The 22745-nt window shown below is 42.0% G+C and overlaps 1 protein-coding gene across 4 annotated transcripts in view; it reads left to right on the top strand.

The window, feature by feature from the left end:
• The window catches only part of Itgav (integrin, alpha V), an 81274-nt gene that overhangs the window by 22868 nt on the left and 35661 nt on the right, over positions 1–22745 (top strand). For all 4 annotated transcript variants that reach the window (XM_013512423.1, XM_005373337.2, XM_013512419.1 and 1 more), the window contains exons 3-11: positions 4784–4875; positions 7602–7716; positions 13039–13100; positions 15269–15314; positions 17387–17512; positions 18553–18597; positions 20258–20301; positions 20386–20442; positions 22361–22413. In XM_013512423.1, the coding sequence (XP_013367877.1) occupies positions 4784–4875; positions 7602–7716; positions 13039–13100; positions 15269–15314; positions 17387–17512; positions 18553–18597; positions 20258–20301; positions 20386–20442; positions 22361–22413 (640 nt within the window). The remainder of the gene's footprint in view (positions 1–4783; positions 4876–7601; positions 7717–13038; positions 13101–15268; positions 15315–17386; positions 17513–18552; positions 18598–20257; positions 20302–20385; positions 20443–22360; positions 22414–22745) is intronic.

Here is a 22745-nt window from a genome sequence, read left to right as displayed (position 1 = left end):
ACAATGAAAATGATACAGGGTTTCAGAACAAAATGATAGCAATGAACAGTGGCTGTTATGTTACATATTGTTTTATCTTCAGCGAAGTTGCTCAGATTACCAGATGTCAGAATGCAAGATTGATCAAACCATTAAAAAGAATTTAAAAAAAAAATTACAAACGATAGAGTTTCACTAGACAATATGGTAGGAATTCACCAATGGTGGTTATGTTGCGTACTGTTGTCTTCAAATTAGTTGTTCAGATTACCTGATGTAAGCATGCAAAATTGGTCAAAAAGAGAAAAAAATTTAGGCATTAACTGTTCCTTTCTATAAACCAATAGACTTAAGCAGTACAGTTATCACAGCTATCTACCTGTCCATTTATTTTCCCTTCCTTCTTCCTTTCTTTCTTTTTCTCCTTTCCCTCATCCCAGTTGTTCCTTTGAGCAATTTCCTTCCCTTTCATAAGGAAGGAAATTTGTCTGTTATACATTTTTGGTTTTATTTACTCTGGATTAAGTCTCCCACTTTCCAGAGAGGTGAATATTTGGCAGTGTCCTAAGGAGGCAGAGACTGAGCCTAGGACGGTCTGCTCCGCTGTCCTTTGCCTGTAAGCATGAGACTGTGGGACTGCGATAAAATGCAAATCACAGATTTCAAAAGCTGGCAATAGAAATACTAGACTTCCGAGTCTCTCGTGATTCACTCGCTGATTAACTCCTGCTTTCTCTAGCAACATTTTTGTCTGTATTTTTGAAGTGAGTGTAGTCTTACGAAAATTTATATAATGGGAAGAAATTTCGTCTCATTTTTATCATTGTGTGAGATACCCCTTTTCCCCTGTAGGTTATTTGGGCGAGATTTAAAAATACTTTTTTTATTAGTAAATATTTGCAGTACATACTGTTTACCTTCCCCTTAGGGAGTTATTTGGGTGACTTCTAACAGGATCTGTGAAAGTGGACAGAAGTCTTTGTCATCTTGGCAGTTGCAGAGAAGCATTTCTTCAGCACTGGGATTTTTTTTTTTTCCGGTACTGAGAATCGAATTCACGACCTCGCGTTTGCCAGGCAGGCGCTGTGCCGCTGAGCTGCATCCCCAGCCCCGGCACTGGGATTTTGGCAGCTGCCGTGACCTCTTTCCTTCTCCAGGATGGTGGCGTAGTGTAAGCAGTCTGGGGAGTTCCAGCTTCACCCAAATGGTGACAGCAGGCCTGTGACTCAAAGTATTTACTTCGTGCCTGTGTCCGAATAGCTGCCGGGTCCAGCCAGGTCGGGAGTGATTCTTGGCCGTGTCTTCGAAGAGCAGGCTCCTTGTCCTTTCTCCCCACCTCAGTATCCACAGTTCTCTGAGTGGAGCTTCCGCCTGACCTGCAGCCCAGCACTGTAAGACTTGGGTGTCTGGGAAAAGGTTCTGCCTCTGAAAGAAAAACTTCCTCTTGAGCAAACGTCTTGAAATGATGGTGATTTGAGGTTGTGACTCTGCTGACGCTGGAGGCATCGAGAACAGTGGAATTAATATATAGTGTCACAAATGACATGCATAGAATGTCATATCTACGACACATGTAGAGTATCATGACGCATGCAGTTTCATATATATGATGCATACAGACCATCACATATGACATGTTGAGAGTATCATATCTATGACTCATGTATAGTATCACATGAGACATATAGAATATCATATATATGGCATGTTTAGAATGTCCCATCTATGATATATGTAGAGTATCATATGACATACATAGTATCTCATATAATGCCTATAGAGTATCATATATGTGAGATATAGAATATCATTTATGATACATTTATAGCATCATATTTCTGATACATGTAGAGTGTTATATACATGATATGTGTAGGGTATTAATATATGACACATGTAGAGTATCACATGACAGAATATCATATGTAATGCATATAGAGTATCGTATGTATGGCATATATAGAGTATCATTCATGATATATTTAGAAAAATTTCCTTTTTTACTGTCAAGATATATTTTTAAAATTTTTTTATGTTAAAGAGTAATACATGAGAAACAAACAAACAAAAAAAATAGTAGCAGCATACCAATGTCATGAACATAACCAAATCAAAGCAAGAACATTCAAAGTGATACAGGGTCTCAAGACAAATTAATACAAATCAAGAATGGTTGTTACATTGCATATCGCTATCCTCAACTACATTGCTCAGAATATCAGATATAATAAGAATGAAAGATTGCTCAAACCATTAAAGAGAATAAGAAAATAATTCTTCAGTAAAAACTTAGAGATAATATAGAGTTTCACTATACAAGATGGTAGCAGTTCACCATTGCCACTCACTGCATATTGTTACCTTCAAATCCGTTGCTCAGACCACCAGACACAAGCGTGCAAAGTCAATCAGAACATAAAAAATGGTGAACATTAACTGTTCATTTCAATACACCATCAGACAACAGCAATACAGTCATCGCAGCTATTCATATATATGTTTATGTTTTGCCTTCTTTCTTTTCTTTTTCTTCTTTCCCTCATCCCAGTCGTTCCTTCCTTTGAGCAATTTCTTTCCCTTTCCTATCATCTATGGTACATTTTGAGTTTTACCTAGTCTTTCAGGTTCCTACACCAAGGAGACAATATAATGTTTACACATGTGGGTCCAATTTATTTCACTTATGAGTATGGTCTCTAGTTGCATCCATTTACCTACAAAAGCCTCGAGTTTATCTTTTTTAATAGCTGAGTAATACTCCATTGTATGAAAATACGACAACTTTTTTATCCATTCCTCAGTGGATAGGCATCTGGGTTGTTTCCAAGATTTAGCTATAACAAATTGTGCTGCTATAAACATGGGTACACATACATTGCTGTAGTATGATGTCTTTAATTCTTCTGGGAAAATACCTAGAAGGGGAATAGCTGGGTTAAATGGGACTTCTAGTCCTAGTTTTGTGAGGAATCTCCAAAATGATTTACACAGTGGTTTCACCAATCTACACTCCCACCAGCAGTGGAGTAGGGTTCCTTTCTCCCCACAGCCTCTCCAGCATTTGTTATTGGTTGATTTTTTTCATGATAGCCATTCTTTCTGGGGTGAGATGGAATCTCAGTGTTGTTTTAATTTGCGTTTCTCGAATGACCAATGATGTTGAACATTTTTTCATGTATTTATTCACCATTAATATCTCTTCATTAGAGAAGTGTGTATTCATCTCAGATGCCCATTTTTTGGATTAGGTCTTTGAATTTTGGGGACCTCATTATTTTTAATTCTTTATGTGATTTAGAAGTCCTTTGTCTGAGGGGCAGTTGGCTAAAATTTTTTCCCAATTTGTGGGTTTTCATTTTACTTTATTGGTGATTTCTTTAGATGTGCAAAAATTTTTCAATAAGATCAGATCCCAGTTGTTGATTCTTTGAAGTATTTCCTGTGCAGTTTGGTTTTTGTTCATGAACTCTCTGCCTACCCCAATGTCGTCAAAATTTTTACCTACTTTCTCTTCCAGTAAATTTAGTGTTTCTGTTTAAGATATATTTTTGAGGAGGAATCTATTCCAGGTTCCTGCCTTCTCTTCGCCCTGCGATTTCTCTGTCATGGTCTTGCCACGTAGCCCAGGCTGACTTCAGATGCCTCTTTCTCTCTCTGTTCCCCTCCTTGGCCAGGGCAGGGATCACGGGCATGCACCACTGCACCCAGCTTCAAATTCTTATTTTGAGATGTGGTCTCACCAAGTTGTCCAAGCTGGCTTCTAGTTTGCAGTCGTCCTGCCTCAGCCTCCAGGTAGCTGCGGTTACAGGTGCACACCATCATGCCCAGCTGAACCGAAGCTCATAATGAAACCTGGTGTCATATGCCTATAATCATAGCTACTTAGAGGTGAGGCAGAAGGCTCTTAAGTTCGAGGCCAGTGAGACCCTGTCTCAAAACAAAAATGAAAACCTTGGTGACATTTACACGTTGACTTGCACTCTTAAAATTGGCATTTGTTTCCTGTGTTGTCCAGTATAGTTGTTAAAACATATGTTTATAAAGAACGAATATTATAAACAGGTTTTAAGAATAAGCCTGACTTAAAAAGTCCCTCTGAAAATTTTTATGCATATATTTCCATCATTGTTTCCTTGACAAGGTCTAGCGTTTTTCCAGAGAAAGGATATGTGTGTATGTGTGTGTGTGTTTCATGGTGCTTTGCATTAACACTCGATATATTGGGAAAAATTTGCTTTCCAGTGGGGAGCTGGAGGATGAATGTGAATGGAGTCTGTCAAACCTAATTCTTTTCCTGCCAGGCAAATCATGTCTCCTGGATTCTAACTTTTGTATTTTAATGTCCTTGGTACTTGTCTTAGTCTTGTCTTTTGCTACCTGTGCTATACAAAGGCATTTCTTAGGCTTTAATTTTCATAAATATTTTTATGCCAGAGAAAGAACTTGAATATGATGGGTGATCACAGTGTTTATTTAATAGTTCACTATTTAACAATTCGGTAGCCGGAACATTTCATTTGCGGTTACCTTATTGCATGTACTTTATCTTAATTGATGGGATTAATAACAACTCAGATATTTACAAATGATCATGTGTTTTACTTTTCTGATGAGTTGTGAGTTCTAATAGATCTACATGTACCTAACGTATTTGCCCACATCTGAAGTATGTGATGAGATGAATAACGCGGGGAGCATTCGATGGCTTCAAGGTGTTCTTCCTCGGTGTGACTGGATAGAAATAAACTCATTTACACTGAGAACAACGCGTGATGCTCTCATCTCTCACAATGTTCTTCCTTAGGCAACAGAGACTATGCCAAGGATGACCCACTGGAGTTTAAGTCCCACCAGTGGTTTGGAGCCTCTGTGAGGTCAAAACAGGACAAAATTTTGGTAAGTCCTTTGGATATTTCCGCACAGGTGAGTCTGGTCAGTGTATGCGCAGGCACAAGGAGTTTTGTTTCCAGGCTGAGAGCAAAGTTCCTTGCGCTCAGGGGCGGGGCTTCATGAGAGAGCCAGCTCTGCCCCCGCCTGAGGCTGCCCCCTTCCCTGCCCTCTCTGCAGGCCTCTCCTCTTTCCTGTCCTCGGTGTATATATAGCTCACTTTCCTGCCCTACCGGGTGGGTCACCTTGCTTTATTTCTATCCGGGAGCAGTGTGCCGTGATGCGCAGATGCTCTCAGGCGGCAGACAGCCCTCCTGACCCGTCTTCCCCTCTGCCACCTCCCACCTCTTAGTGAAAGTGTTCTTAGAGTTGTCACCTCCACCTGTCACTTCTTCTTCCGGTCCTCGTGGGTTGGTAAGGCCAAGGTCACCGCTGGCTTTCGGATCACTGAAATCACTGTGACAACTTTCTGGAATATGCATATCTGTGATGTTTTATATTGCCCCCCAGGGTTTATTCCTAACTTCACAGCATTGAAGTGACATTTCCCAAGGGCAGGAACTTCCTCCTCCCCATCTTTTAGAAATACTTCACTTGGTTTCTGCGACACTGCACTTCCGTGTGTTTTTCCCGTCGCTGGCCGCTCCTCACACTCTCCTTTAAGGGTTCCTCTTCTACTCAGCCCTTAAATGCTGGGCTTTCCTGGAGTCCATCTGGGTCCCTTTGTTTCTTATGACTACGCTTTTCACTGCTGGGCTCCTATGCTGTTCCACATCTGTAAGTGCAGGCTATAAGTCATAATTCCCAGACACGTATTTCTAGCTCTTAGTTCTCCCTGGATTGTGAAAGGCGTATTTCCAAGCTACCTATGTGGCATTTCCACTTGGGTGTCTAATAGGTAGCACCAAAGGAACATGGCCAAAACAGCACTCTTGTCACCCTCCGTCAAAGACTACAAACCAACACAAAGGGACTGTTCCTATGCAAATCGTCTCCAGCTTCATGAGTGGTGTGGTTCTCCGCCCCATCTACAGTGAGCCCTATCAGTTCTACCTCGAAACACATCCCACGTCCATCAGCAGCTCCGCAGCTTCCTTATTTCTGCCCTGCTGTGAGCAAGGACCGTTACCCGCTTGGGCCAGCGTACTTGTGCCTCTCCTCTGTCTGCTTCCTGTCCCGCCCTGACTTACGTTCTACACAAAAGGACCAAAGGCAAGAAGGGCAGCTCACCTTCTTAATTAAACATTGAGTAGTTTTCTTTCACTCAGAATAAATGTGAAAGATTCATTCTGGCTTATGCTTCAGCCACCCTAGTGTTTTTATTTATGACCTCCACCTGCCAAATGGTGCCGTGTCCCCTCTGCTTACAGTAATCCTGTTGTTTGCACCCTGAGCTCCTGGTCATTCACACAGAAGCTTTAATTCCATTTCCGTAGAGAGCCCTTCCCTATTTGAATTCCTTGGTTTTTTAATGCAATTTTTTTTTTTTTTTTTTGAGCGTTCAGGAAAATTTTACTGAGGAGGTGAAATATCAGCAGGACTTTAGAGGATGTTAAAGGAAGATAACTTGAGTCATTTGTAGGAAAATGAATACACCTGGAAAATGTGAAATGAAATAAATCAGACACACGAGCTTAAATGTGGTGCACTTTCTCACATGAGAAATTCAAATTACAAATGAAGAGCAGACTAAAAGATGGATAATGGGAAGTAGGGAGGTAGATCTTTCTCAAATGGGAAGGGGGTCAAGAGACAGCGGGGGCGGGGGGAGAAAAGGGGGTGACAAAAGGAATGAGGATGTACTATGCACATACACTCACTCCACACATGGAATGCAGGTATTATGTACTGCAAACACGTGCTAATAAAAAGGGACGCATCGGAGGTGAAGGAGGGGTAAGAAGGGGGCGTGGTGGGCGGGCAAATGCAAGGAAGCAGAGGTCATCAGAAAGAGCTCATCCTCCGCTCTGAGCGTCGTAGAAGTGTAGAAAAGGAGTGATTCCCAGCTTCAGTTTTATCAGGGTGGATACAACATAAGCCAGTGTCGATGTCTGCAGTTTCTGTGTTAACATTTGTCTTCAAAAACTGCTACAGAAACCCACTGCACTTCCAGTAAATGAAACGGTGACACTTTTACAGGTTAATAGTGTCGATGTCTATGCTATGATATCATGATGCTGAAATTAGAGCTCTGAAAACTAAAAGCTTAGTTTTTGTGGAAAGTAAGTAAAATCATAAGCAGTATACATTCTTTTACTCTCTCTTTTTTTTTTTTTGGTTTTTCTCCGGTACCGGGAACCGAACTCACAACCTTGTGCTTGCCAGGCAGGCGCTTTTGCCGCTGAGCTAAATCCCGAGCCCCTACTCTCTTCTTCTGAAACTATTTGCTGTATAATTTAGGATTATACCCGAGAGGCTGGGCAGTGTTACTAGTTGGATAAGTGATTCCATGATCTTAAGTTTAGCATGTAGTGTGAAGAAATGTTACCTGAAATAATAATTTTGCTATCTGTTTTGGAAATACGTGTATGGACTAAAATAAGGTCTTCAGAAGAATGTGAGAAAAACACTTCTTTTAAAACACTTCCTCATTCATGGGTGCAGTAAGGGATGAGTGAGGTTGGGTGCATTTTTATTGAAGTGTAGAAAGCGGTGTATTCTGAGGCAGTGGAGACGGTCTGAAATGCTGGGTTGTTGGAGAATTGTTCTATCCTGCACTAAACCTTCCGTCTTAGGCCTGTGCTCCCTTGTACCACTGGAGGACGGAGCAGAAACAGGAGCGGGAGCCCGTCGGGACCTGCTTTCTTCAGTCCGGGACAAAGACCGTGGAGTACGCTCCGTGCAGGTCAAGTACGTTCGGCAGGTCGTGCCGCTTTTAGCAAGGGGCTGGGGAGGGCAGCTGGTTCACACGTGTGTGGTAGCGTGAGTGTGTGTGCATAGCCAAGTGTGTGGATGTGTTGTGGGGTTGCTGAGAGCCTAACAGAAACAGTTCTACCCAGTTACAGATGGGAAGCAGATGGATTTATTGCTTCTAAGAACTACTTTTACTTCCTTAGTGATCATTAATAACTGACTTTGGAAACCTATATTTTTCATCACAGTCAGTCAGAATGTGCTCAGCTGAGCTTCTCTAACAGATGTGGGCCCCACAAGGAGAGATTCTCTCTGGTAGGTCTGGGTTAGACTGGATACTTGGATCTTTACAAGGTGATTTTGATGGATACCAAAGTTAGCGAACCACCACTTTGGATTAATAATGATGTTAAAAATAAGAAATGAGACATCCAGAGTTTATGCCAGAGAGTGAATGCTGAGTTTAGGAGGATCGAGTCTGAATTTCCCAACCTTCCCCGGCACTTCTGTGCTAGCTTGTGACCAAGCCCACTTCTCTTTTGGAGATCCAGCCGATCACATGCTTTGCACTAATAGTAGTTAACATTTCAAATACAGTTCCTGTGGTGCAAGCTGGCTCCCATGCTGTGCACATCTTCCCTTCAGATTCCAGTTTTCCTCCATGCCTGCCTTTGTTCTGGCCACTACTCTAGTTCTTCTCTGTACCAGCAACAGACCCAGAGAGGCCTGAAATGCTCCCCTCTCTCTGGTGGGTATGGTACCAAGTGTCCATAGGTGCCTGAACCCACAGCATACTGGTCCCCCAACGCCCAGTTTTCCCCTCATATATACATACATACATACCTGTGCTAAAGTTTAATTTACAAAATTAGTACACTCAGAGACTAACAACAGCAACTGTCCCTAAGAGAATTGTAGCAACTTACTCTAATAAAAGATACTGTATTTATAATTTATGAATTACTATTTCAGGAACTTTTCATCTAATATTCTCAGACTGCAGTTGACTGCTAGTAACTGAAATTGTGGGGAAAAGTGGGGAACTAGTGCTTAGCATTTATTCCTGGCATGCTTTTGAGGCGATTATTATTATTAGCAGTAGCATTAGTAGTAGCAGCAGCAGTAGCAGTAGCGCCAGTAGTGGCAGCAGCAGCAGCAGCAGCAACAGCAGCAGGGGTTAAACCCAAGGCCTTTTCACTGAGTTACATCCGCATCTCTTTTTTGTTTTTGATACGGGACCTTCCTAAGTTGCCCAGGCTGGATTCGAACCTTCCAGAGGGCTGGGATTACACGCAAGCTATAGCATGCCTGTCTTAGGCATTATGTTCTACTGGTCCCCAAATAGTTGAATAAAAAAAAAAATAGTAATAGAAGTACATTATGTATGACTTACTGGGACACTCCTTTTCATGGTAGGTGACATATAACATGAGATTAAAGATACTGCTCAGTTCTGAAAATTCTAAAGAATTGGACCTCTGGGAAACTGCAGGTTATTTCATTAAGCACTTATTTCTCAGCCCATGCCCTTGATCTTGCATGCCGTGAGGGGGCTGTCAGCACTGCACACCCAGATTAAACACGGTGAACCTGTGGTCAGGGCTGGAGGGGGCCAGAAGCCTGGTCCTAGGTGTTGTGGGCCACCTGTCTCACCACTAGGGTTTGGGCATTTTGGGAGTGGTGCTGTCATCTCTGTAGTGTAGAAAAAAAATCTCAGGACTAAATCTGCATTTCTAATCTCTATGCTGCAAAGATGTTCGCCCGAGAAGATCCTGTCAGAGCTCTGAGGAAAAGCTAAGGCTTATGTGTCCAGTTGTAGCTTAGTATTTCCATGATTTCCACACAGAGACCCACATGCAGCCTTAATTCTCACTGAGAGTGCAGAACTTGAGATGCAGACAGATGAAGCAGTTGCTTTCCTCCTGTTGTGGCATTGAGTGGTCAAATGAGGATTTGAACTTAGGTCTGTCTATTCTTTCTGGTTTTTGGTGCTTGGGTCGAACCCAGGGTCTGGTGCATGCTAAACACACGCTGCACTCCATCCCTGAATCCTTCTTATTCCTGAGGAACCTCTGCCTGCATTGCAACAGGAAATGTGTTGCATTTTGATTGCTTCTGTTTTCAGCACAGATTTTCTATAAAGAATACATTCTGCCTCCTTCGTAGCTTTGGCTAATTCCTGGTATGTCTAGTTCCTGAAAACCTGAGAATGTGTCTTCTATTCACAGTTCCTTGTTTATCTGTCACCTTAACCTTTCACTTATTTGGTTTAGGTGTAGAAATTATAAAGTAATTCAAAATGATATTTTCTAAGATATTTAACATCAAGTCAGGTCAGCAAACAATAGCCCATGGACCTTGTTTTAGTAAACAAAGTTTTATTAGAATATAGCCACACCTGTTTATTTACACATCCTCTGGGAAGGTTGAGTAGATCTGCTATTGCCACATGGAATGGCTCCTAAACCTAAAATATTTACTGTGTGGGCCTTTACAGAAAAAGGTTGCTGAACACTAATCTAATGAAACTTCAAATCTTAGGAAAAGCTGAAAGAACAACCTCATAAAGCACACAAAGCGAAGTGAATGACTTTCTTCCTAACAGGCCTGGCTTTCAGCAACTCTTAATTATTATACATATTGTCTGGTCCAACCCTTGAATATTGAGCTACCTACACATTCAACTTTACAGACGGATAAAAATCTAGCAGAGAAAATACTTGGGAGCAAAAGTTTGAAGTTCTGGATCATAATCTCAAATTTTGCTAATAATCAACCTGTACCTATGAGTCCTTGATTCTTTATTGGCACGACACTAATTCCAACAAAGCACTCCAGCGGTACAATTTTAGTATTTTGTATGTTCTTTATACTAAAGTAAATTATACAACCAACAATTGATTTTATAGAGTTAATCATGTAGCCCAGTAATTGATTTGATAGGGTTAAGCCAGTTTTGTAGGGCTGCATTGCTGACTTCTTGATAGTTTTACTTGTGTTTGTTGTGGTAGATTGACAGGTGTTTTTGTTTGTTTTTTGATTTGTTTGATACTGTTTTTAACACAACCTGTATGGACACCCTGGGCAAGGTACTTCACTGTCTATTTCTGGCTTACCTTTTTAATGATTACAGCTGCTTCCAGCTTTTCCTAACTGGATTTATGACCATTCTTGGCACTATGCAGTAGACCAGATGTCCATCTGTTCTCAGCCTACCTGGGCCACAAATTATGTGGCATAAATATTCTCAATGCCACAGTCAGGCTGAGCCCTTTATTCCTTCTGTCTCCTCTTTGATAATGATGCTATCTGTCACAGATTTTTCTTAGTTGTGGTTTCTGGCTGGCATTTCCTTCTACTTTTTCATTACTCAGAGAATCATAAATCCATTGTTGATTTGAGGTCATGTACCTTTCATAGGACAGACATTCATAGATCTAGCTCTGTGTTCCTACTTGCTAGCTAGTTGATCATTAGCAAGACTCTCCATTTCCCTAAGCATTATTTTGCTTATGTGTACAAATTGTGGAAAATAATACCTCTCCTCAGATTTTTAAGGTTTAAAAAGGAAATGCCATGTAAAACACTTATTAGCACAGGGCCTGGCCCCCAGTGACGGGGTCTTCTGTCATCATCAGTACGTTGCTGCACATAGCAGATGGGACAAGTATTAAAGCAGCACCAAAGCTTTCACTGAAATAAGTTCTACTCAACATGAAAAATTTTAACTGGTCACAAATGCTCAGCTTAATATATAATACGTACCTATTAAAAATTTTAAGGGACAGTTGTATTTTAAGATGGATATTCTAGGAAGCCAAATAAAACAGATGTACAGTAAGATAATCAAAACAGGCAGTCTTTATAAATAGCCTGGAATAGTTCCCCAGATGCAACTTCAATAAAGGAAATCAATGGCTGACCTGAGGTTAGAGTAGAATTCCTTGGTATGATTCACTTGACACTGGAAACCCCAGCTGCACATTTTCCCATTCCCCCTTGGTTACAAAAATTTACACGGGGGTAGAATTACACTCTTGAGGCCATTTTACTTTTTAAAAAAGAAGTATTTTAAGTTGGATAGTCAGTGTGTAGTCTTGGGGCACTTCCCAGGTTTTGAAAATGGACTCAAAATTTTTGATGCAGTTGTTTGGTTAAAAAATTTCTTGGAAGTTTCCCTGATGACTGAAAATAGATATCTTTGGTTCCTATATTTGGATGACCCATTCAGCATAGCTTTTTCTATATTGGTAACACTGGCTACAAGAATTCTTCACTAACTGAAGGGTAGTGTTTTCTATGTTCCTTGCTCTCTTCAAAAAACAAAACAAAAAACAAAAGGACAGACTTTAGAGTTATCCTTCTTTCTATTCTAGGTACTCTATTGCTCATAACAAACGTTCATTTAAAGTAATTGGTCTATTATTTTAACTCTGAATTACTTTCTTTTTTGAGAACTAAAAAAAAGGAGAGTAATAAATGCAGAAGATCAAAATTATTGATTCACCTGTTGGGGAGAATGCTTTTGAAGGTGTCATGTTTAAGGATGTTTACTTTAACTAGACCTCAGCATTAAATTTATTGTGAGGACAGTTTCGTATTTGTCTTCAAAGAACATTAAGTTTTGGCCTTACTATTTTCTGAAATTCCAAACTGTGTTATTCACGGATTTTTATTTTCGTTGCTGGTTACAAAGTGTATATAAAGGCCATGTATAATATGAGGAATGTGCAGATATCTTTGTTATTATTTATAATAACTTACTGAAGACCCAGCATCCAGAGGGCAGTAGGAAGAAAGGGGTACATCGGATGGGAATGTTTAACTATCATCTCAAGACTCACTAGTGTTTTATGTATGGGGTCACATTGGTAATTTGTCAGAAAGTAAAATGAAATATAATGAAGTAGAAAATACTAGGATTTCTTATGTGTGGTAATAGTAATATTTTGTGTGAAATTTTGTTTCAGTTCTATATTTTAAACACATTGTGTGTGTGTTGGGTTGTGATATAAACTGTAATTTTGCTATGTAGCTTGTTAAAAAAGAAACCCAACACTGTAAATCTGATGTTTCGGGTGATTTTTCTGTTTCCTGGGGACCAGTCTCAGCGTCTCTGTTTCCATCTCTGCAGAGATGGGGCAGGTGACTATGAGTACTACCCCACTCAGAATATGGAAATAACCAAGTGCCGAATGAATGACTGCTCACGGGAACTAGTACCTTATGTGACGATTATGGTGATACCAGATCTTTCTCATGTTTTGTTTTGTGTTGTTTGTTTTGGGTTTGTGTATATTTCCAATCTTTTTATTTTAGAAAATATTGATGCTGATGGACAGGGATTTTGTCAAGGAGGATTCAGCATTGATTTTACTAAAGTAAGTTCTCATTTTAAGACTGAACACGATTCAGCTCTGCCTCACTGACTAAACTGTGCTTCAGATAAACTGGTCACTGCTGTAGCTTCTTCATAACCGTTACCTGTTTAATGAAAAGAGCTAATGCAACACGCCCTTCCTGTTGGCCTTCGCCTTGCGCTCTCCCCTTGCAGGGCGCACTGCTTATCTCCCAGTGGGAGACTCCTCAGAAGATCACAGGCAACCCTTAGGACCTCCTATTACATTTCTATTCGTAGGAATTTATAGAATAGTAAAGTTGTCTATTTTCACCTGAAATTGTTTCTTCCAAAAGGCTACCAATGGGAGCTTTATTCCAGAATCATAGTTTAGTTTCTTGAAACCTGCTTGTTGGTGACCTGTGATAGGCCTGCAGGTACTAAGTGTGGCTGAGGCAGTTTAATGATGAGAGAAAAATCTCAGGAGTGTGGCGTGTACCTCTGTGGTTCCAGCCCTCAGCAGTCCGAGGTAGGAGGATTACATGTCTGAGACCAGCCTGAATTGTATAAGTGAGACCCAGACAAACAAACTGAAGAAAATCTCATATGCAGAGCTCTCTGTATTTTTTAACTAAACTAATATACTCTTTAGGGTTGACAAGTTTTTGTTTTTGTTTCTTTGTGCTTGTTTATTGATTGATTGATTGATTGATTGATTTATCTAGCTAGCTAGCTAGCTAGCACTCCGGGGGATTAAACTGAGGACTTTGCAAATGCTAGGCACATGCTGAAGGGATAGCATAGATGCCAGCCCTTTTTTATTTTGGGACAGGGTCTTGACAGGTTGTCTAGGTTGGCGCTGAACTTGTGATCCTCCTGCCTCAGTCTCCCAAGAAGCTGGGAATATAGGCAGTTTTTTTTTTTTTAAATCTTTTTTTTCTAAAATAAATTTATTTTTGCTTTCAAAGATAAATTTTATTAAATAGAAGTTTTTACTCTGTTTATATTTTGTGGCATATTTTGATATCACATTGAGAGTATTAATCCCTTCTAGAGAAGCTGTGAAAACATATAGGTTGATTAAAAGGAGAATTTCCTCAGAAAGTTTACCACAGCTTTCTTGGAAAACGTGAGTGAGGAATGCCATCCATGTATAAAAACAACAGAAACCCAAACCATGTGATGCTGGAGAAGGAATAAAATATTTTATTATTTTAAAAAATGTATCTTATCTTTATTTTTGTTAAGTGTTTTTCTGCACTAGGTTCTGATATTTAGCACTAACTTTCCTCACTAGATAACTGATTTTGAAGTGACTCAGTTTTGTGTTATGTTACTTAAACTTTAAGGAAGCCAAACAAACAATGATAAGTATCTGAATAAATATTAGGCTTAAACTTGCAGGACATATTTTCGAGTAGATATCATTTCAGAATAAAAGCAGCCATGTTCTCTTGTACCTATGCAACTGTTTCCCCAAAAATATTCTCATAATGGGAAATTACTCTCAAATTAACTTCTACTTTCTTAAAACCTTTTCTGAAAAAATGTTGTCATTTTAAAACGAGATGCCTTGGAAGGGTCTTTTACATGGCCAGGGCAGGGAATTGTTGACCTTTGAAAGAGGTATTTGTCTGTTTGGAGCGGGAAAACTTTCCCTTGCTTCCAGCAAGAAGAAATCATCAAATCATTGTGTTTAGATGCAAAGTGCCTTGCATTAGACACTTAGGTTCTGTAACAAATGCTAGTCTGGTGTAATTAGTAGAAATTAACCCTCTAACTTCATGCCTGTCTAGATCTATCAGACACTAAAAGTAGTTTTCCTAGCAGAACATTCTAGAATGATTATTAGGAAGAAAGTATGCCCCTGTAGTCACACATCTAATATATGAAAGGAATAAGTGACTTTTTTCTATATTATAACCTGCTAGTACTTTGCACTAGTATATCATTCAGAACATGAAACTTAGCTAAGACTTAGAGAAAAAAGTCCTCATATGTATTAAATGAGGAAATTACATTTTTTCTTTTTAATTTTATTTTAGAAAAGATACAGTGAAAACCATTGAGTTTGGGATTTAGGATTTTATTTGCTGTAGGATGTGTGTGATATAAATTATATCAATGTCTTTCATGGTCATTACATTGATCTGTGCTTTGAAAGCTACTTGTTTTTAAGTACGCACCCTTCTCTTGTGTGGTTCAATCTAGGCCGACAGAGTACTTCTCGGTGGTCCTGGTAGTTTCTACTGGCAAGGTAAGCTAACATTTATCACATTACCCATCATGCACTTGTTTCTGATTCACCTGGCTTGTCATGCACCTATGAAATGTTTCAAGTTACTCTGTTTTATTTTGCTTATTTTTTTTCCAGTACTAGGGATTGAGGGTTGGGGATATAGCTCAGTGGCACAGCAACTGCCTGGCAAGTATAAGGTCGTGAGTTCGATTCCCAGTACAAAAAAAAAAAAAAAAGACAGCCTATGCAAAGGGATTGAACCCAGGGCCTTTGCACTGAGCTATATCTCCAGCCCTTTTTCACTTTTTATCTTAGCGTCTCAGTAAGTTGCTAAGTTGTCCAAGACGGGCTTGAATTTGGGATCCTCTTGCCTCAGCCTCTTAGAGTGCTGGGATTATAGGTGTGTGCCACCACACCTGGTTATTTCCTATTTGCTTTCTTTAATTTATCACTGGGGATACACAGTTGTTTATTTAGTTAATACTAAAATGTTTAATTTCTGCTAAAAAGCGCTGCTTGCAAGGTTATACCTTGTCCTTATCATGGTAGCATTCAGGACTCAAACATTGTCAGTGTTTGGAATAACTGGAAAACTATACTGATTTGAAAATACTTTTCAGTTTTTTGAATTTTACTTTTATGTTCTACACTGTGGTTCCCTTACTTGGTGCTCTATAGGGAACGCACATGTGCATTTGCTTGCTGGAAAGAGAGAGTGGCTAAGTTGCCCAGGTGGGCCCAGCTCAGACCTGCATGTTTCAGCTTCACAAAGTCAGGGTTTACAGATGTTCAGCAGCAGGCCTTTCTCCGAATTCTGTCTTTTCAAGAGACACAGCTCTAGATGTGTTTAAATGCCTTGTTCTCTTAGTACCTTGGGTATGACACACTGTCTTTATGTATCCATAGTTATTCTAAATTAAGACAAATGGAAACTATCAGTATTGTTCATGGTAGTTCTTTTATAAGTGTTCTGTAATATGTAACTAAAAGGCTGAGTGAATTGGGTGAGAATATTTAATTGTAATAAGATTAAAATCAGCTGGGTGTGGGTGGTGCCTGCCTGTAGTCCCAGGTACTTGAAAGGCAGCTGAGGCAGGAGGGTCACAAGTTTAAGGCCAGCCTCGGCAATTGAGTGAGTCTGAAAATAAAAGACAGTTTTTTTAAGGCCTGAGCATGTAGCTTAGCTGCAGAATGCTTACCTAATGTGCAGGAGGCCCAGGGTGCAACTTCTGATATTATACACACAAAAAAGATTAATTAGCAGCTTTTACATTCAATAAATAAGCACACTGGAATGAGTTTTTCCCCACAGATCTCGGTTTTGTAAGAACGAAAAAAAAGACAGCATTTTCTTCCTAACAGATGATCCATTTGACTGTGTTCGTTGATTCCAGTGGGGCTTACTGAACTCCTCCTATGTTTGCCGTACCCTTTAGGCACAGGCAGCTACTGGACAGGAAGTGTTTCTCCCTGTGGAACTTGACAAATTAGATCCACATTTTAGCCCTTGTGAATTTATTTCTACAACAGGAGAAATGAAGAATTGTTTTCCCCACATTAGGGAGATGTGTGATGGCATTGGATAAATTTCTCAGGGTGGCAGGGTGGGGGACAATTGCTTATTTTGAGACAGGGTCTCGCTGAGTCACTTAGCTGCCCAGGCTGGGCTCAAACTTTCAATCCTCCTGCCTCAGCCTCCCAGCCTGCTGAGGTCGCAGGCGTGTTCACTCTGATTTTTATGTAATCAATTTCTTGGCTGCTTGATAATTTAAGGTTATGGGCAAAAATGAACTCATTCATTCATGTTGCTTCATAAAGCTGTTCAAGCCAACAGTTAAAATCCATCGAACCAGTTACTCTGATTATGAAGGTAACAGTATTTACTTATTTCAGTTACAGTTTTTTCAGGTTTTAGGGATTTCACTGGGAAGTAGTCTGTGGTTTAATTATTCTCTCGTATAGCGCTGACTTGCAAAGTTCAAACAAACCTCGTTGTTAAATTTTTATTAGCATAGACTAATTGTAAGTACTGACCCAAAGAAAAGCAATTACTGTATGTGTTTTATTTGTTTTATTTTTTTATTCTTTAGGTCAGCTCATTTCGGACCAAGTGGCAGAAATCATCTCTAAATATGATCCCAGTGTCTATAGCATCAAGTACACTAACCAGTTGGCCACTCACACAGCACAAGCAGTTTTTGATGACAGCTATTTGGGTATGTAAGAGCCAAGTACAGACTTACGTTATGGAGTTGTGGTATATTATCCTATAATTTGCATATAGACAAGTAGAAATAAAGTTGTTATGTGAACTAGATTAAAATTTTTTTTAATATGAAGGACATTTAGAATTCTGTTGAATATTTAGGTTATGTTACATTTTAATAGTTGATTTTTTTGGTGGGTGGCGTTGGTTTTGTAGAGAGGGTCTTGCTTTATAGTCCAGGCTGGCAGTGAACTCGCGGGCAATCCTCCAGCTTCAGCCTCCTGAGTACTGTGATGCTGGGTGTATGCCATCACGCCTGACCAGTAATTGAAGGGAGAGAGAATTCATATAACGATAACATTTAAATATGTTTATTCTGTTCACGGCTTTGCGGTTTTGAGTGTGTGCACTCACTCACCCCTCCCAGGACTGGGGAATACGCTCCTGCCCCAGCCCCTGCCTTGCTGCTCTGGACTTGGAGCCCGGGCTGTCTGGCCCGGGGCGTTAGACACTGTGAAACCTCAGCTGGGTCCTGATCAAAGCTGGTTCCCTGTGTTTACATGTCTTCCTGATTTGTGAAAACAAGCTGCACACAGAAAAACAGTGCAGAGCTTGCTGACTGAGACCATGTGTTATCTGTTGTCTCTTTTTTGTGAGTTGCAGATTCATCCTCTATAACAGACTCCTTTGTAAAGTGAATCAGTCTTATTTTTCTAATGTAGATATCCTACGTGAGGATCGAGTCATTTCTTTTAAAATGCATTTATCATAGCCAGGCGTGATGGCTTGCACTAGTAATCCCTGCACTCAGGAAGCTGAGGTAGGAGGATTGCCAAGAGTTGAAGGCCAGCCTGGGCTATGTAGTAAACTCAAAATCAGCTTGAACTACAGTAGCAAGACCCTGTCTCAAACAAAAGTCAGTTATGATCAGATTCAGCACGGGCTACCCTGAGCATAAGTCACCCAGCTAAGAAAGCCCTTACCCCCTCAGTGGAGGAAAGCTTGCTGAAACCTCCCTTCCTCACCCCTCTCCCTCTGGCTTCCTTGCAGGTTACTCGGTGGCCGTCGGAGATTTCAATGGTGACGGCGTTGACGGTAGGCAGCGTTGGAATCGCGTGTAGTCTTAGGCATTTGAAACGTGGGACCCTAACGTTGCTCTAGCACTTTGAGACCGGTTTTTTTTGTGGAGTGCAAAGTGCAGAGTCGAGAGTCCCCCAGTGGCCCTGGCTGGGTCGTCACTGTGATTTCAGCTTCCCTCTCTACAAAAGCAGCCCTCTGGGAAGGGCTCAGTTCCTTCCTCAGGTTTCCGTGCGGCCTCTGACTCCGGGCTCTGTCGGATTGCTGCCCTTCCTCCTTGTCCTTCTCTCTGCTTTCCCAGTTGTTTTCATTTGGGTGTGCACTAGTGCAGGTTGGCAGTGAGGAACGGCTGCGCCCCTCTTCCTTCTTTTATTTCCCCTCCCTGCTCCGCCATCTCCTGGTCCGCTCTCCAGGTGCAGGAGCTGCATCTCCCAGTTTCCTACAGCCTAGCTTTTCTTTGCTCTGTGTCTTGCTTACTTTTCTCCCATTGCTGAGACAAAATACCAGACACCTAAATTAAAGAGGGAAAGGTTTATGTAGCTCACAGTTTGTGGAGGTTTTAGTCCATACTTGGCTGGCTCCAAGGCAGGGTGGCACATGGCAGAGGGCAGCAGTTCATGGTGGTGGAAGACAGCAAAGCAACAAGAGCCAAAGGGAGGAGAGGGAGAGCAAGCGTCTTTCCCCTCCTTACGCTATATGCAGGCTACCCGCCCTAGGGGGGGTGCTCATTAGCAGGTGTAGCACTCACGTGCGTAATCCCAGCACTGGACCATGAATCATTCACAGACTCTAGAAGTTAACTCTAGAAGCCCACCTCATGACTGGATGAGGCTTTGGGGGGACAACCAGATACAAACCATAACACTGTATAATTTATGTATGGTCTGGATTTCTCATCGAAGAGAAACTGTGGGATATCCTCGTATCTCTGATTTATTTCACTTAACATGATGTCTCCAGATGTATCTGTTGTCCTATAGGGGCTTCAAGTTTATGCTTCCTTACAGCTCCTGGAGCTCTGAGAGCAACTTTGGACCTTACCTGAATTTTTTGTCTTTTTGAGACAGGGTCTCGCTATGCAGTTCAGGCTGGACTTGAGCTCACTTTGTAGCCGAGGCTGGTCTCGAACTCACAAAGATCCTCCTGCCTCAGCCTTCTGAGTGCTGAGATTATAGGTGTGCATCACCACACCTGACTTTTACCTGGTTTTGTTTACCATTTCTGGTGTGGGTTTTTTTTTTTTGTTTTTCGTACTGGAAATTGAACTCATGACCTTGTGCTTCCCAGGCAGGTGCTTTTGCCACTGTGCTATATCCCCAGCCCTGATTATAGCTTCTGTACCACAGCAATCCTAAACCATTTCACTTTGCTTTATGTTATTTTTCAATACTGTAAATGCAGTTTTTCCTCATTCTTACATAATTTATCTCATCTGTCTCCTTTGATAAGAGTTCAGGTGATTTGAGGGGTTATTTGCATATATTTGAATCCTCAAGATGAATACTGTTTTATAAGTTTTGTTTTCATAGTTTAAAATGCTAGGGTTATTTATCATAGTCTCAAACTTTTAAAAATCTCTTGTCTGTTTTGTGCTGAAGTAATGAAAGTGAAAGCGCTGCCAGTTGTTTCCCATGCTGATCTTCAAAATGAGTAAGGAAGTTTTGTTTTTCTCTTACAGACTTTGTGTCAGGCGTTCCAAGAGCAGCGCGGACCTTAGGAATGGTAGGAAAGATTCAGAAGTGTTTCAGAAAACCTGTGCTATCTCCTGTTTTCCCATATTTCACGTACTTTCTCTTTCTTACACAGGTTTACATTTATGATGGGAAAAATATGTCCTCCTTACACAATTTTACCGGTGAGCAGGTACGCCCCCATGTCACCTCTCCTCCTTTATAAAAACAGTATTGTTCACTCAGAAAGCTTTGGAAAATAAAAGTCTAAGAGCCGTTGGTAGTCCGGCTGCAGAGGACCCATCAGACTCTCAGTTTGGTTTATATTACTTTTGTTCAGATCTGAACAAAATTTGGTTTACTTTTACTTTTTCTGTTTGCTTTTTCAATCAGCATTGGATCATCTGTGTTTTCTACCGTCCTAAACTTCTTGGAGCTATTGAAATGGCTTATTGAGCCCACAATATTCAATAGTATAAATAGACTATAAATATTTCACTTTTGTGTTTTACTGAATCATTTCCTAGCATGGCTTGTTTTTGTTTGCTTTTTCTAGGAAATAAAAAAACAAATCGTGCACAAAAAAGACCACAGAAACTCCCTCACTTTTCCCGATGCTATTAACTTCTAGTGGAACTATCTGTGCGCTTTAATTGACTAGACGCAGAGGGAAACATGGCACAGACTTGTGTATTAGACGTGTTACACTCAAACTTCCCTTGCACAACATGAGTTACAATGTTCCAGTTAAAAGTTCTTTTAAGCGCTAGACATTCTCTGTACGCTCAGGCATTTTATAATATTCTGGGCTCCATGTTAGACAGAGAAAGTTAAATAAGTTGGTAACGATAAAGGACCAAGCAAGCAGTAAGCAGAGAAGACAAGAGTCGTGCTGCTGTGTGGCTCCGGCCAGCTCCAGCCTTCTGCTCTGTGCAGGTTGCCGGGCCTGCTTGAGGACAGGCAGGGAGGGTGAGGAGCGGCCGGGTGCCCAGGGTGGGCAGGAGGCTGCGGCTGACCAGCAGTCAGGGTGCGGCGGGCGCCCCTTCTGCCGTGTGACCTCTAGCTCCAGCGGCAAGTCCCCTGCGGGTCCCCCTGTGCCTCTGATCTTTGCCAGCAGGATGCCGTCTTTGTCCCCTGGGCGCTCTGCCCTGTCTGCTGTCACACTGACGGCACAGGTGGCCCTGGCCTCGGCTCCTCTGTATGAGTGAGGCTGCTGCCCATGTCCTCAAGGTGCGGTCGTGAGAACCAAAGGGAGATAGTTCACAGGGCCCAGGCCAAGCCAACCTCGGTCAGTTCATCCTTTCTTACACCTTAGGCCAGGCAGCCATTGCCCGGGGCCCTCCAGTGCCACCCCCTCTTCCTGTCTGCACAAGAGCTCGGTGCCCCCTGAGCGCTGTTCTCTGCTTTGCACGGTCCCCCACGGCGGCCGTGATGCCCGGATCTCCTTACCCTCCTCACGCTGCGGCCGAGCCGTGTGGGAAGCATTGCTTGCCACCTGCCCTGCTTCTGCTGTGTCTCGTCTCTCACGGGCCCTGTCCTCATCTTGATCGGCGCGCGGGGCTTTCTGCAGAGCTTTTCCTTCCCGCCGGCCTTCCTGTCCTGCTGGGCTGTGCGGGCCAGGGGTCCCGCGGCAGAGGGGGTCCTTCCCTCTCCGGTGCCTGGCCGCAGACTCCTGCGCGTTCATCCTGTAGATACTGTGGGAGCAGAAACACCCGTAAGGAAGTGCCCTAAATAGGGGACGCCGAGGAGCTGCAAGCAGTAACCTCCTTAGAGTCCTAGCAGTGACCCTGCGACCGCGGCGATTTTCCCTTAAAACTTTCCCTCGCAGCACCCCGCCGCGAGGCGGCCCTGCCGTGTCAGGGTGCGGGGAATTCAGGTTCCAGGGCACGGCCCTGTGCGTCTGGTGCGTTTGGTGCGTTCTGGAGAGCGGGGCGGAGCGGAGGGGCCGGGTTTGGCTGGGCGCAGTGGCGAGTGATGGATTTAGGAAGCGGGGGGCTGGGGACCGGGAGCTCGGTGCTGGTGGAAGAAGGTGCTCAGACGCAAGGCTGCGCGGCTGAGACGCACGGACCCCAGGGCCAAAGCTGAACACTGTTTTTCGTCTTCTTATCCAGATGGCTGCGTATTTCGGATTTTCTGTGGCTGCCACGGACATTAATGGGGATGAGTAAGTTTTTAAACAGTGTCCCCCAAACGGGTACCTTCTCGCGGCTGCACACGCTTCGCTGAAACTAGACGCTTTGGCGCCTGCTTTGCTCATCTCCTTCCTCGCCAACCTGCGTCCGGAGTCGCGGAGATCATTAGTAAACCTCTGGTTTTTAAAAATAGATTTTATAGGCTGGGGATTATAGCTCAGCGGCTCAGCGCCTGCCTGGCAAGCGCGAGGCCCCGAGTTCGATTCCCGGTACCAGAAAATAGTAAAAAGAAGACCAAAAAAAGAAAAAAAAAAAAGCCCTTTTAAAAGTAGGTTTTGTAACATGAAAAAAGAAAGTCAGTTTG

The sequence above is a fragment of the Chinchilla lanigera genome, unplaced genomic scaffold, assembly GCF_000276665.1.
Source record: "Chinchilla lanigera isolate Chin_1 unplaced genomic scaffold, ChiLan1.0 scaffold00002, whole genome shotgun sequence".
Taxonomy (NCBI): Eukaryota; Metazoa; Chordata; class Mammalia; order Rodentia; family Chinchillidae; genus Chinchilla; species Chinchilla lanigera.
The sequence above is the reverse complement of the archived record's forward strand: the minus strand, read 5'-3'. Positions and strand labels throughout refer to the sequence as shown.